Source organism: Pelodiscus sinensis, chromosome 2 (assembly GCF_049634645.1).
Source record: "Pelodiscus sinensis isolate JC-2024 chromosome 2, ASM4963464v1, whole genome shotgun sequence".
Lineage (NCBI taxonomy): Eukaryota > Metazoa > Chordata > Testudines > Trionychidae > Pelodiscus > Pelodiscus sinensis.
The window spans coordinates 88,305,142-88,318,852 of NC_134712.1; the positions used below are offsets into that span (position 1 = coordinate 88,305,142).

At 41.1% G+C, this 13,711-nt stretch overlaps 1 protein-coding gene and 1 long non-coding RNA gene across 5 annotated transcripts in view; both read left to right on the forward strand.

Annotated features, from left to right (window-relative positions):
- The window catches only part of LDLRAD4 (low density lipoprotein receptor class A domain containing 4), a 439,588-nt gene that overhangs the window by 402,707 nt on the left and 23,170 nt on the right, over window positions 1-13,711 (forward strand). For 2 of the 4 annotated variants that reach the window (XM_075921018.1, XM_075921020.1), the window contains one exon: window positions 10,662-10,816. In XM_075921018.1, coding sequence (XP_075777133.1) covers window positions 10,662-10,816 — 155 coding nt within the window. The other 2 variants (XM_075921021.1, XM_075921019.1) reach the window with 2 other exon arrangements.
- LOC142827126 (uncharacterized) lies at window positions 8,333-9,886 on the forward strand. Its single transcript, XR_012901560.1, has 2 exons — window positions 8,333-9,585; window positions 9,617-9,886. It is a non-coding gene; the product is annotated as an uncharacterized LOC142827126 (long non-coding RNA).

Sequence of the window (13,711 nt, forward strand, 5' to 3'; positions counted from 1 at the left end):
GTGGCTATTTGGCTGGTTGAGTGTGGCTAGTTGGCTTGAACAGTGTGGCTATTTGGCCAGTTGAGCGTGGTTGGTTTGCGATAGCAGTAGCCACTATAGAACTACTTCCGTACTGGTTGGACTCCGCAGGAGTAGATGGAGTGCAGATATTTTTACCATTATACCATCTAACCCTGCTTACATGACAGTGGTAAAATGCTTGTGCCCAGCCTTAGCTAGTATTAATAGACCCACTAGGCATGCCAACAGGACAGAGCAGTTTGCCTGGGCAATTTAAAAGGGCTCAGGCTCTCATGCTGCTGCTGTAATAGCTCTATCTGCTCTGAGGAGAGCATCTCTTGATTGAAAGATGCTTTTGATATGCCCCATGCACATTCCAGGGTGGGATTACTGGGCCTCAGAACCTGTATGTGGCATGTCAAAAGCATCTTTTAATCAAGAGATGCTGCTGTGGCTTTCCTCAGGGTAGACTGATTGGTTCGAGGAAGGGAAGGGGAGGCACTGTTCGGCTGCCCAGGAGTGGTGGACTGAGCTAGGCCAGCCCAGGGCTCCTCTGGTGAAGAGGGATGGGTGGGGGGAGGGCACTTCGTGTTTCTCTGGGCAGGACGAGCATTGATTTCTGCTCTGTGGCACAGAATTGCTGTTGGTGGGCCTGAGACATAGAGTGGTGCTAGGTAAGGATGTTAAGGACTAGTTGACTAGTTGATTCCCCCCTTGCTGCCTCTATCAGATAGAGACAGCAAAGCGGGGGAGGGGGGAGTAAGAGGTGATACTTCAAAGCGGCAGCGCCGCCCGGAGCCCACAGCCAGGCTCCAGGCAGTACTGCCCCTTTGAAACACTGCCTCAGCGTTTCAAAGCAGCACCTCAAGGAACTGACCCTGGGCTCCATGTGGTGCTGCCTCTTTAAGGGAGCCACATGGAGCTAGGGGTCAGGTATGTGTGACGCTGCCACTTTGAAATGCTGAGAGTACATTTCTAAGAAGCAGCACCACATGGAGCCCGCGATCAGCTCCATGCGGCGCTGCTTTGAAACACTGAGGCGACATTTCAAAGGGGTAGGGGCATGTGGAGCCCAGGGTCAACTGGGAAATACCCAGCTGACCCGGGGCTCCACGTGGCATTTCAAAGTGGCAGCACAACATGGAGCCTGGGGACTCTTGTGCATTTCAAAGCTGGCACACCCACATGCAAAGTTGGCACTTCCCTCTGGCCCCGGGCTGCACACACAGTTCTGCATTCCTCCTTTGAAATGAAGGAATGCAGACGTGCCTGTCGACTAGTCAAGTAGTTGATGGAAATTCCATCGACTACTCGACTAGTAAATTAATCATTAGTTACCATCCCTAGTGCTAGGTCAATAATAGGTATTCCCAAAATTGCCAGTGAATACAGAGCACTTTGGATACTGAGGACACTCTTGAGACAGGACGATGTGATATGTGGGTTGTTTCACAGTGTCCTGCTCTAGTTCCAGGACCTAGTTTGATTACTTAGTCACCTACCGGAAAACAAAACACCACCTGTATGGCCTGCATATAGACCATGTGGGCATTGGAACTGTGGATCAAGCATGGTTGTTTTGTCTTTGAAACATGGTCTGGTGTCAGCTGTTTAACTGAGGCTTGAAATGAGTGATGTTTTTTAAACTAAAATCAATTTTCACAGTTTTTCCTAATAATGTAGAATAAAGAACTGCTTTGTTGGCACATGAATTTAGAGGTCTGTGCACTCTCCTGCTCTAAATTCCCCCTCCAAAGTCACTTCTTTAGGCTTGTGTCACTAATATCACACTTGTGCTATCCATTCTCTCTATGGATTTTCTGCATCTTGGGGTCTTTAAACCATCATTTGAGGACTTCAATATCTGAGATATAGGTGAGAGGATTATTCCAGGAGTGGATGGGTGAGATTCTGTGGCCTGCATTGTGCAGGGGGTCAGACTAGATGATCATAATGGTCCCTTCTGACCTTAAAGTCTATGAATCTATGAGAAGGGTGGATAGAAAGGGCAGTTAAGGTGATTGCCAGGAGTCTAGGGGTACATCTAGACTACAGAGCTTTTTTGGGAAAAAAATTGGAAAAGCGGATGGTTTTTTTCAGCATCTCTGTAAACCTCATTTTACGAGGAAGAAGGGATGATCCGAAAGAGGGTTTTTTCCCCCGACATTTGGCCTCACGTAGACGGGCCAAATGTCAGAAAAGCCTCTTTCGGAAGAAAGCAGAAAAAGATAAGCCAATTGCAATTCGCAACTTGCGTATCTTTTTTTTCAACGTTTTTCTTTGTAGTGTAGACACAGCTTAGATAAGTCAAAACCAGAGGCTACCCTTGTCAGTCAAATCAGCCAGCCTTTTGAGAAGCACTGATCTACTACAGCTCATCTTGAAGGAATATGGTTGTTGCACCAGGTCTCTGTCTCACAAGCTCAGCTCCATTGGATGGAGATCCTATATTCCAAAATAGGTCTTCCATTAAACTGTACATCACAGGAAAATGGCATAAGCCATGGAGCAAATTTGTCCACTTGTCTTTTTAGTTGACTGTAAAGCAGAGTGCCATGTAAATAATAATACAGTCATTGTACCAGTCTAATTTCTGTGCTCAAGGTGAGTCCTAGCATGTGCTAGATATTTCACAGCACAAATGAAGTGAAATTCATCCTAGTGCAGAGTGTGAGTCTTATGCACCATGTACATTTCCAGTTAAGCCCTCAACAAAGGGGTGAATAACACCATTTATACCAGCTTTTTGCACTGTAGTGAATTCTGCTTTTCAACAGCTTTGTTGAATTTTAGAAAGCATAAAAATAAAAACTGGTTAGAATGTCAAGAACTGAGCCACAATAAGCGATGACCGCACAGAACATATGTAAAGAAACTGGAAGGATATAGTGGGTCCACCAGGGTATGTGTACACAGCAGGGCAAGAGTTGAATTAAGCTACACAACTTGAGCTACATCAATTGTAGCTTGTCGAAATAGCTTAACTCGGCTTTTGGCGCTGTCTACACAGGAGGAACTCGAAGGAAGAACACTCTTCCCTTGACTTCCCTTACTACTCATAAAATAAGAGTTACAGGAATCAGAGTAAGAAGTCCTCCAGCTCACCATTATTTTGAAATAATGGCTTTCAGTGTAGACATGCTCTTTGTTATTTTGGAATAATGCCAGTTTTTCCAAAATAACGTTGCTGAATAGACACAGCCCCAGTCTCAATGGAAAAGTCTCTCTTACAAGATGTCTGGTGCTAGCTAATCAGTTGTTTGTAATCCCTAATGGTTCAGAACACATAAAAACACTAATTTCGGGGATCTTTAATACATAGTTCATTGTCACAATATTATTCTGAGGACCTTCTTGAAGATCTTCTGGTTACACCACGTATAGATACAATAGTCTGTATTGGTTTGTTGTGTAGGTAGTGCGTGCACACGCACAATACCATTTCATTAAAATAATGGTTTCTTTGAGATAGTACAGTATTTAATGCATAGATGAAACTGACTTATCATGCTTTCTGCACTCCTGATTCCCACTTCGGCAAAAGCAGTTATTCTGTACAGGAAGAGAATCCCTTTCAGACATGAGCCACTTAAACATTCAAAGCAGTTTCTCCGGTTGCTGGAGAGCAAAAGGGGGAAGTGGTTTAAATGTATTTCCCACTTATTTTTTAAACCAGATTTGTATGAAATCAACTTTGTTATTTTAAAATTTAAGTTCACTAATGATATTTTGTGTGGCAAGTTTCAACCCAGAGAAAATTTTTAAAGATGAATTATAAATCCCTGTGAAAAGGAATTTTATAATGGAAATGCTGATTGACCCACAAAAGGAAAGATTACAAAAGCACACACTAATGGTATACAGAATGTAAAGGTCAATCTACAGAATTAATTCTTTAAAGCCACTGATTAGATTCCAAATTTTAAATTGGCCTGTATTATTACTACTTCCGTATATTACTACTACTGTAGCACACTGCTGTTAGCAATGCTGTAGTTGGTAATATTCAAGTTGGACAGCAGTTCATGAGTATATATTTTTAAACCCTATTCTAATGTTCCATTAACCTCTCTGGAGAATATTTTATGTGATCCATTGCCATGCCTCCCCTCTCCAAATGCAATGTTTTATAAATATATAAGGGTGTGTGTGTACATTTATTCTAAGCAAGATGAATACTTGACATTTTAAAAATAGTAAATCACAAATTCACATTCTTGAATGCATTACCAACCCACAGCTATTTTAATCAGTGTGCTTAAGTTGTGTGTGTGTACAGGTGCATTGCTGGATCAGGGCCATAGGACTGGCAGTATTGAATGTCTGACTTAACATACAAAAATTAGCACTAATAACTACAAATCCAGGCAATCAGGGAGGCATTATTCTCAGGAGACCTGTTCTGTTCGTAGTGGATAGGAGACCTGTTCTATCTCCAGTCTCAAGTATGTCTACACATCAGAGCTATTACCTCTAGTGTCCCAAAATAGCTCCCCCGCATCTTCACAAGCCACCCGTTATTTCAAAATATTTTTCGAAATAACGGGCACACTATTTCGGCATCCTGGTAACCCTCATTCCAGGAGGGTTAAGGGATGTCTCAAAATAGCACTTTATTTCAAAATAAACTCAAAATAAGTACGCAATTTGCATAGCGCAAATTGCGTATCTTATTTTGAGTTTAGAGTGCAGTGTAGACATAGCCTCGTTGACCAGCTTTGTGACTTTGAGCAGATCACTTCATTTCTCTGGGCCTCTGTTTCCCTTCCCATTCTTGTCTGCCTTGTCTGTTTGGATGGTGAAATGGTCAGGCAGGGACTATCTCACACTTGTGTTTGAACAGTGTTCTTCTAGCATGACCGAGAAGCAGTCTCAGGTGGTGCATCTAGTCACTGCTGTAACAGAAATAAATAGTATTACTAATGTGAAGGAGGACTGCTCTTCCTAACAAACTAGTTAGGCAGCCCATTTGGGGGTTCTATAAGATTTTTAAAAACACTGAGCTGAAAAGCTACTGGAGGACCACCATATGTCAACCTATATATCTGGCAGAAATGAAACACTGTTTGTAAATATTAACTATCTGTGTGCACATACAAACAGTACTGAGAACAAGGCATGCCAGTAACTTGTTAAAAATGGAATGTGGCTAGAAACTGCTGTTCTTCCTTCTCTCCCACACCTTTAAATTTGAAAAGCTGATTAGTTGATTTAATTTACAAAGGCCAGATCCAGCATGGTAACTCTGGTATTCAAAACTGAAAATGAAAAAATAACTTTTTTTTTTAGCTATATAGCAGTGTTTCTCAGCCATTGGCACAAGTACCCTTAGGGGTATTCGAGAGAAGTCTGGGGGGGAGGGGGCATGTCAACAGAACTGAAATTTGGAGAAAACTGAATTTTTGTTTTAAGTTTTACAGCGTTTTATTATTTTTGTACTTTTTACACCCAAAAATTTCATTGCCTGCCTGGCTCCAATTAAGTTGTTTAAACAAATGTGTTGCAATGGTAGAAAAAAAATTGTGTGTGTCTGAAAACTGTAGATACTAGGGTTACTTATAATTTTTTTAAAGGGGTACTTTATAAAAAAAGGTTGCGAAACACTGCTATATAGTATTGCTCATGATATTTCTTTGGCAGTATTACACCAAGATATTTACCTATTTTTTGTAAGCCATAATCACACTGTGACTTTCTCTACAACATAAAAAAAATTGCAACTATAGCTACTAAAGGTGGCTTCTGTATGGTTCTGTATCTGCCATTACTGGAAGGACATGGGATACAAATGTTTGGCAATAAATGTTTTTAATGATACCTTGTAAGACCATTGGAATGACCTAGACACAGAGCAGAATCTGGATGGACAGAGAGGAAAAATAGCATATATGTTCTTTTTTCAACAGCTGGCATGTATACATACATTTAGAACCACTCAAAATGCACAAGAGAAAAGTGTTTGATAAATCAGAAATAATAAAATGTTGTAATAGAATGTAATAATTATCATACCCAATTTCAATTTTTAAAAATGTTTTAACATTATTTTACTTGAGAAGGCTCAGAGAAAATGACTATTGTTCACAGAGTATGATTGGGAGGGAAGATTAGCAGTACAGTACTTTTATCTCCATCCAAGCTTTGATTATACTTACGTTAGTAACTTACAGTAAGAGACAGAGAGAGAGAGAGTGTGTGTGTGTGGGGGGGGGGGGATAAGTTTCCTAGTGTGCTTATGACATCCTCGGTTTCCAATGCAGAGCTTAGTTAAAAGAGCATGTGTTAGCAACTCCCAATGGTTGGAGACGTCTGGCAGAGAGAGACAGAGGGAGGGAGCATTAGCAGTCTTGACTAAAGTAGTGAGTGCACTGTTCTGGGCATGGAATGACGTACATATTGTGCTGGATCAGAAATGCGGAAGAATTAGAAGCCTCTAAGTGTCAACTGGTCTTGGTTTAAAGAGCAAAGCAGCACAGCTACGAAGCTGTTCTGTGTGTGGCGCTGGTAAGATATACATCGTTCTTTGATTTCTCTCTCTCGCTCACTCGCTTTCTTCCCCTCCTCCCCTCCCCCCATTTCCTTCCCCTCCAGGCCTATACAGCAAAAGGCTTCTGATAGGGATCAAGGGGGAAACAATTTGAAACAATTGGGTTGAGATTTACTGATTTTTTTCTTTATTTTTTAAAAATCCTTTTTTACTTTTAGTCTGAAAGAAAAAGATTGTACTAGTCAGAGTTGAAATGCTCACTCTTTTCTTGTCTCTATCTGTGTGTGTGTAAATATATATATATATATAGAGAGAGAGAGATGAATACACACGCAGTCTGTGCATGTACATTTTTGAGTAAACAAGAGTAAAAGTCCGTTTCATCTGGCCTGAAGATACGAGGCCTTGGAGAGACTATCAATTTCCACAACAGCACCAAGTTCCTGTTACATTACATGTTGCTCTCTGCTGATGGCAGTTGATAATTGGTAGCCACAGTCTGCGGTCTGAGCCACAGCATTTTGTCTAGCACCTGGGCTGGGCCCTGCTGATATACACTGGAGTGAGAGAGACACACACAGACAGAAAATAAGCTAGCTGTAACTGTGCAACTCTGAATGAGCGGCCTCAAGAGGATATTGCCTCACGCATGGAATCTACCTGAGGCTGACTGGTGATGCCCCGTGTGCTTGGGGGTTCACAGAGAGGCTTGAATCCCTTTTCCAGAGGACACGATTATGTCCAGTGAACAGCGTAACAGTACAACGTTGAAGGATGCTCAATTAAAAGACCTGTTATTGGAAAGAGGTACTCCAGTTTTGGTTGTATTTCTTATATATTTATTTAAAATATTTGCATGAATCAGATTATTGTAAATTTGATCTCTGACTTCTGTCTGATCTGCCAAGTTAGAATATTGCTGTATCAGAGCTACTTTTATAAACAGAGGTGTATAAATTGAAAGGAGTCTGTTGGATATGTACATAATTGTTTGTACAACTGTCTCTTTAGGAAAATTATCCAGGCATTTCTACCCACATGAATACAAATAAGCTAATTTATCACTTCTGTTCTTAATTTTTATTCTCCTAGGAAAGTGTTTTCAATATTACTTAATTGCCTTTTTTGCTGAATATTTGTGAAGTAAAAAAAAAATATCCCCTGAAAAAACTGTATTACTGATCTTGTCTCCTGTATGCCTGTTGGGTGGGTGAGTGGGTAGATACAATTTTTTCCAAGCTCAGTTTTTGGAGAAAAGCTTACTAAGAGATGTGGGTGGTGGTGGTTAGGGCATAGGTGCCTCTCACATTTGTTGTTAACTGTTGAGCAAGGGGCAGGGGAGCATGTGATTATATGTTGGGTTACATCAGAAACTGCCCTAATTGCCTTGAATTGTGTAAATAAATGTGAGCTATTTGCACTACTGTCCTTTTTCTTCTGTTCTAATAACAAGCAGGGGAACAAACAAGGTACAGGAAAAGATTCAACATATTTTTTCACCCTTTAAAAAGACAATGCCACCCTTGAAAAATTTAATGGGATGTTTTCTTATGCTCTGTTTTTCAGTTTTGCACCATCAAGCCAAATTTGGAAAGAGTTTATTTGTTCGTGCTGTAATACAATACACTGTGGTTTTATTATATGTGACTATATTTTTATTGTATTTTTTTTTTCATTTTGTAAGTGTCTCAAATGCTTCAGATCCTGAAACATTTATTCAGAGAAAAGAGATACTGCCCCTTCATAGAAATACTGGGCCCTCGATAAAATTGGAAGACTCAATCCTTGGCAGACATAGAACTAACATGTCATTCCAGTGATCTCTACGTTCTAGGAAAGTAATCAACATTACTCATTTTGCACATTGCCCTTTAGCAACACCCTCACGGTTTCCATAGTAAATGAAGTATTATATAGCCAAAAGCGGGTGGGGGGGTGTATGGAGATGCTCAAATAACTAGCCTTTATATGTTCTGTTGTACACCAACTGTCTTCTCCATCAAGTTCGTAACCTGTATTTGTGACCTGGGGAAAATTGACTTTATCCTAAAACACCTGAGTAATTTTTTGTCTTCCATGCATTTAGGTATTTTAGCTATCAGTACAATAACCTGAGGAAAAAACTGACAAACCGATTGTTGTATGTGGAGTTTTTAGCTGGAGCAATGAGAGGGTAGAAAAGATTGAAGAATGAAAGTGTGTGTAGGAGTTGATTATGTTATTAATGAATGGTCTATACTTAACTGAAAAGAAAAAAATAAATTAAAAATGTAATTACATTATTGAAGGTTCTTTTAATCTTGGAATAATTTCAGTTACACCTACTGTGATTAGCAATGAAATTAAGTTGCTAGACATTTGTTTGTATGCCCTTGTTCATTGACAGTGTCTGACAAGTAACAAGCCTTTGTAGCAAAGGCAGATATAAAAGGTATTACTACTACATGCTAGACCTGACAATCTTGTAGTATGCTTGCCTGTTTGAATTTGTTCAAGGTTTGGGATGGTTTTGTTTTAAAGAGAGTTTAGACTCAGGAAACCTAAAAAGATTGGTTTCTTTTAATTTCCAATACGAAGCAGTCCTCCTTTAACTCAGCTTTAAAAATCACCATTGAAAAGTATAAAAGATAAAAGTGCTTTTTTCACAGTGCATTTAAATTTCTGCTTTAAACTTCGATAGCTTTTTTTTTTTCTGGGCAAGATTTTTTAAAACTGAGCGCCTAAATTTAGGCTCTAAATCCATATCTAAGCATCTAAATACATGGTGCGATTTTTCAGAAGTGCCAAAGATGTGCTCCCATAGACTAAATGTTCTCTTTTAAGACTAGAGCATCCCTTGTGAGTGATGCACTGTTTCCATAGAAATGTCAGCAAATGTGTAACTCCTAAGGGCAAATTCTTCTCTTAGTCACATCCGCGCTGCTCCAGTAATGCCAGTGGGTTGCATGGATGTGGACGAGGGCAGTTTATGGCTCTAAATAATAATTTTTTTGGTTGAACAAGCTAGTTTTTTTAAAAATGGTGGGCTTTTAAAAGTTTCCATTGGAAATAGCATCATTTCCCCAATTGTGTGTGTGCTGGCTTTCATATTTGACCATGTTGGGCTTAGCATTAGTTTGGGGCTTCCAGAACTCAGTAATGCAAAGTAAAAGCCTCCTGAAGACCGGGCAGTTTGTAGTTTTCATATGACTTAGCAGATGAAGTTAAAGACTGAGCTTTTGCCATAGACTTTAATTTTTTCAGTTATGTTTCATCAGTTATTGTTAACACGGCTGAGATATTGGAAACAAAATTTTGATTCCACTCTGTAGTATCAACTCGGATGCTGCTGGAGGTCCTAGGATTGTCCTCATATTGTAGGGTGTAAATAACATAGCATTTTCTACTGGGATCACTGTATTTTCCAAAGGCTTGTCTGCTACTTCTCGAGAAGAATTATATAGAATCATAGAATTCTAGAACTGGAAGGGACCTCGAAAGGTCATGAAGTCCAGTCCCCTGTCCTCACGGCAGGACCAAGCACTATCTAGATTAGCGCTGCACAATCTGTGGGTCATGGTGGCTGTCTTCCTGGGAGGTCGCTGTGCTTTGATCCATGCTAGCTGGTATTTTCTTTTCCCAGCTCGGCACCCAATGTACATGCGGTGGGAATGGCGGGGAGTGGCAGGGAGGCAGGCCAGTGCTTTAAATTAAAGGGGCCACAACAAAATGTTTCTTGTGGGTGGGTGGGTGGGTTGGTTGGTTGGTTTGTTTTTTGCTCAACAAAAATGTTCTCAGCTCCAGGGGTTGCAAATTAAAAAAGGTCAAGCACCACTGATCTAGATCATCCCTGACAGATGCCTATCTAACCTGCTCTTAAATATCTCCAGGTATCTTAAATATTCCACACCTCCCTAGGCAATTTATTCCAGTGTTAAACACTCTGACAGTTAGGAAGTTTTTCCTAATGTCCACCCTAAAACTCTCTTCCTGCAATTTAAGCCTATTGCATTAAAAGGCTGCACTGAGAGAGCATCATGTGCAGCCTTAAGCTTTGATTTGCAGCTACCCAAAGGCCTAAACTCTGTTAAGTGCTTAAATGTGCTTTCTGCATTGTGGTTGGAGTGCAGTGTTCATGAAAAAAACAAATATGAATGTTGTGTGTCTGATGGTTTTCTCCCTTTTATTATTTCAGCTGAACTGGAGTTTGTTCAAATAATCATTATAATCGTTGTGATAACTGTTATGGTGATAGTGATCATCTGCCTGTTGAACCATTACAAACTCTCAACACGCTCCTTCATTAACCGACAGAGCCAAAACAGGAGGCAGGAAGAAACTTTGCAGCCGGTAAGTTCAAGCCCCTTTGTCCTAGCCTTTTTCTCTTTGTTAGTGCTGGTCTCTTTGTAAGGGCTAAAAAAATATATGAAGTTCTGATTATAGGCAGCTGCGTGAAAAATGTCTCACATCAATTTTAATATTCTCTGAAAAAAAATCAGTGCATGATGATTTTAGAATTTCCCTGCACAGATATTTTTAGGCACTCCTCTGTTTTATATTGCAGCTTTTTCATGCCCTGTATGTGTCTAGTGGTGTCAGAATATGAAAGCCCTGATCACTGCTTCTACTGCAAGTTTTTAGTAAATTTTCATCTTACGGAAGGTGTGGTGATGACCAGGGAAGGTGTGTCATTTCCTGTTTACCCTTAGAAAAGATACAGCAGAGGCAGCAGCCTTAGCTGCTTACCAGCTACTGGGGGTGACTCTGAAAAGCATGACATTTTTCACTCATCCAATTCCTTTCCATTTCCAGGCTTGTCTCTGCTACCTGGATGGGGGAAAGGCACCAAAGGCAATGGGATCAAAGTGTCAATCAAAGAGAAGGGCCAAATTGCCACTGACTTCATCGAGGCTAGAATTGTATTCCAAGCGTTTGACACTTAGGGTATGTCTAGTCCACATCTCTCTGTCGCCAGAGGGATGTAAATTAGGCACACCGAAATTGCTAATGAAGTGGGGACAAAAAGGGGCGGCCATTTTTATGCGAATGAAGCACGGGATATTTAAATCTCTGCTTCATTAGCAATGTTAGTATGTCTAATTTAAATCCGTCTGGTGACAGAGGGATGCAATCTAGACATACTCTTAGACCGAAGATCCCACATGTTACCCTGCTGTGTATCGTCTGTCTTCTGGAGCTCCTCTAGTGGTGAAAGGAGAGCTCAGTACCTGTGCCCACTGACCTTAGTCTTTCAGCTCAGGTTGGCAGCAGGAATACCATTGATGATGATAATGTTTGTGATAAAGACAGAATACCCACTTAGGGACTTGATTGAAACCACAACCTTATTACACATGTCATTGAACAGATATCAGATAGTAATGACTTTCAGCACTACTGCACTGGACTGGTTTTAAACCAGTGACTGTAGATGTATTTCCTTTCCAGCCCACTGAGCCATCCAAGAACTTGCTTCTCTTTACATCTATTTGTAACATGGTTATACTTGTAAAAAAAAAAGTGCATAAAATCCCAGGTTTATGTTTGTGAGTGAAGTTGGGGCTTATGGAAATGATAGAAGAGTTACACTAGTAAGTGTTAGATCAGGGCTAGGCAAAATATGATCTGTGGGCTGCAGCACTCAGTGAAGGCAGCTGCTGCAGGGCCATTTGCTTCTGTGAATGCTGAGAGCCCTCAGGGGGCAGAGGCTTCTCACACTGCTCCCGCCCCCAGTAGCTCCTATTGGCCAGTTTCTAGCCAATAGCAGCTGCCCATCTGCAGGACAGCCATCATATGAAGTCCTCTGCCCCTCTTATTCCCCAGGGTCGCATGACCCCCATAGCTGCTGCGGGCAGTTCAGGGGCATGGAAGGTAGGGATCCTGGTTAAGGAACTTGCTGGGCTGCTGGATGGGAGCCATCCAGGTAAGGTCTCCCAGCCAGAGCCTGCCTCTGGTACCCTAGCTCCTCTCTCCCCAAACCTCCGGGGAAATGTGTGTGAAATCCAGGGTCATCTGGGGAGTCCCCCGCTGACCCGGGCTCCATGCAGTGCTGTTGCTTTGAAATTCCACACCAAGCCCCAAGGTCAGTGGGGGCCAAACCAGATGACCCTGGGTTCCGCACGCCTTTCCCTGGAACCCAGGATCAGCTGGGGACGCCAGGTAATTTTCATATGAGTTCATGTTTGCATCATTCTTAGGTTTGCTTTTATCATAATTAGGCAGTCCTGTGTTGCTGCTTAGACACTCCTGCTAATGTCTGAACTAGCACTAGATCACACAGGTTTCTGGTTTCATAAAAGACCGGAAGCCCAGATAGCTCACATTTTTTATTCGCGTCTTTCAAAAAACCCCACCACAATTGAAATGAATAAATTAAAACTCTGCCTCCTAGTTTTGCCAGACTCTGGTATTTAAAAATCACGAGATGGTTTTAAAAGTCAGTGGATTAAAAAAATACATTTTGGGTTATTTTTATCTGCCTTGTGATAAGCAGAGTCTTTATAGAGAGAGTATACTTGCTTCATATTGTCAAGATGTTTTTGCAAACTTGACAGCCTAACTGTGACTTCAAATCATTTATAAAGGATATATCCTGAGCTTTTTCATATGATTTTACAGACAGAGTTAGGTCCTGCCAACATTGCAGGGTTACACTGCGTGAGGGACAGCCATGTTACAGATAGGCTCCCTGACATGGTTGGATTTGTGTTGTACAGGAGAGCTAAAATGGCAAAACAGTAGTTAATGGTACAGATCTTATGATTAACAAAATGTTAAATGTTGCCCCCTGCTAGTTGACCCATAGGGTAACAAGCAATGCTTAGTTACAAAATCAAATATGGAGTAGCTGAGCTATACTAACACCACTGAATGGAAAGTTATAGAATATATACCATCCCTGTGGGAAAGATATTAGTCCACACATCCAGAAGCAGGACCAAGACTGCTTCACTATCAGTGCCACCAGCCAGCTTCATACTCTGTAACATCTCATGTGCTGCTGACTGCTTCTGTCAGCAGCATGATGGTTCTCAGGGCACAGCTGTACTATGGCCTTTTAGTGCCGATAGTGCAGCTGCCATCTTTTGGGAGTTAAATTATAGAAAAGAGAATTGTGGATCAGTATGCTGTGAGAATTGAAATTTCAGCCTTCTTGGTAAATCAAAATGATTGCATGAGAATGGAACTGGCAAAGGGTAGCCCCCTACTCTGTCTGCAAGACCAGGAACTACATAAAACATTCCC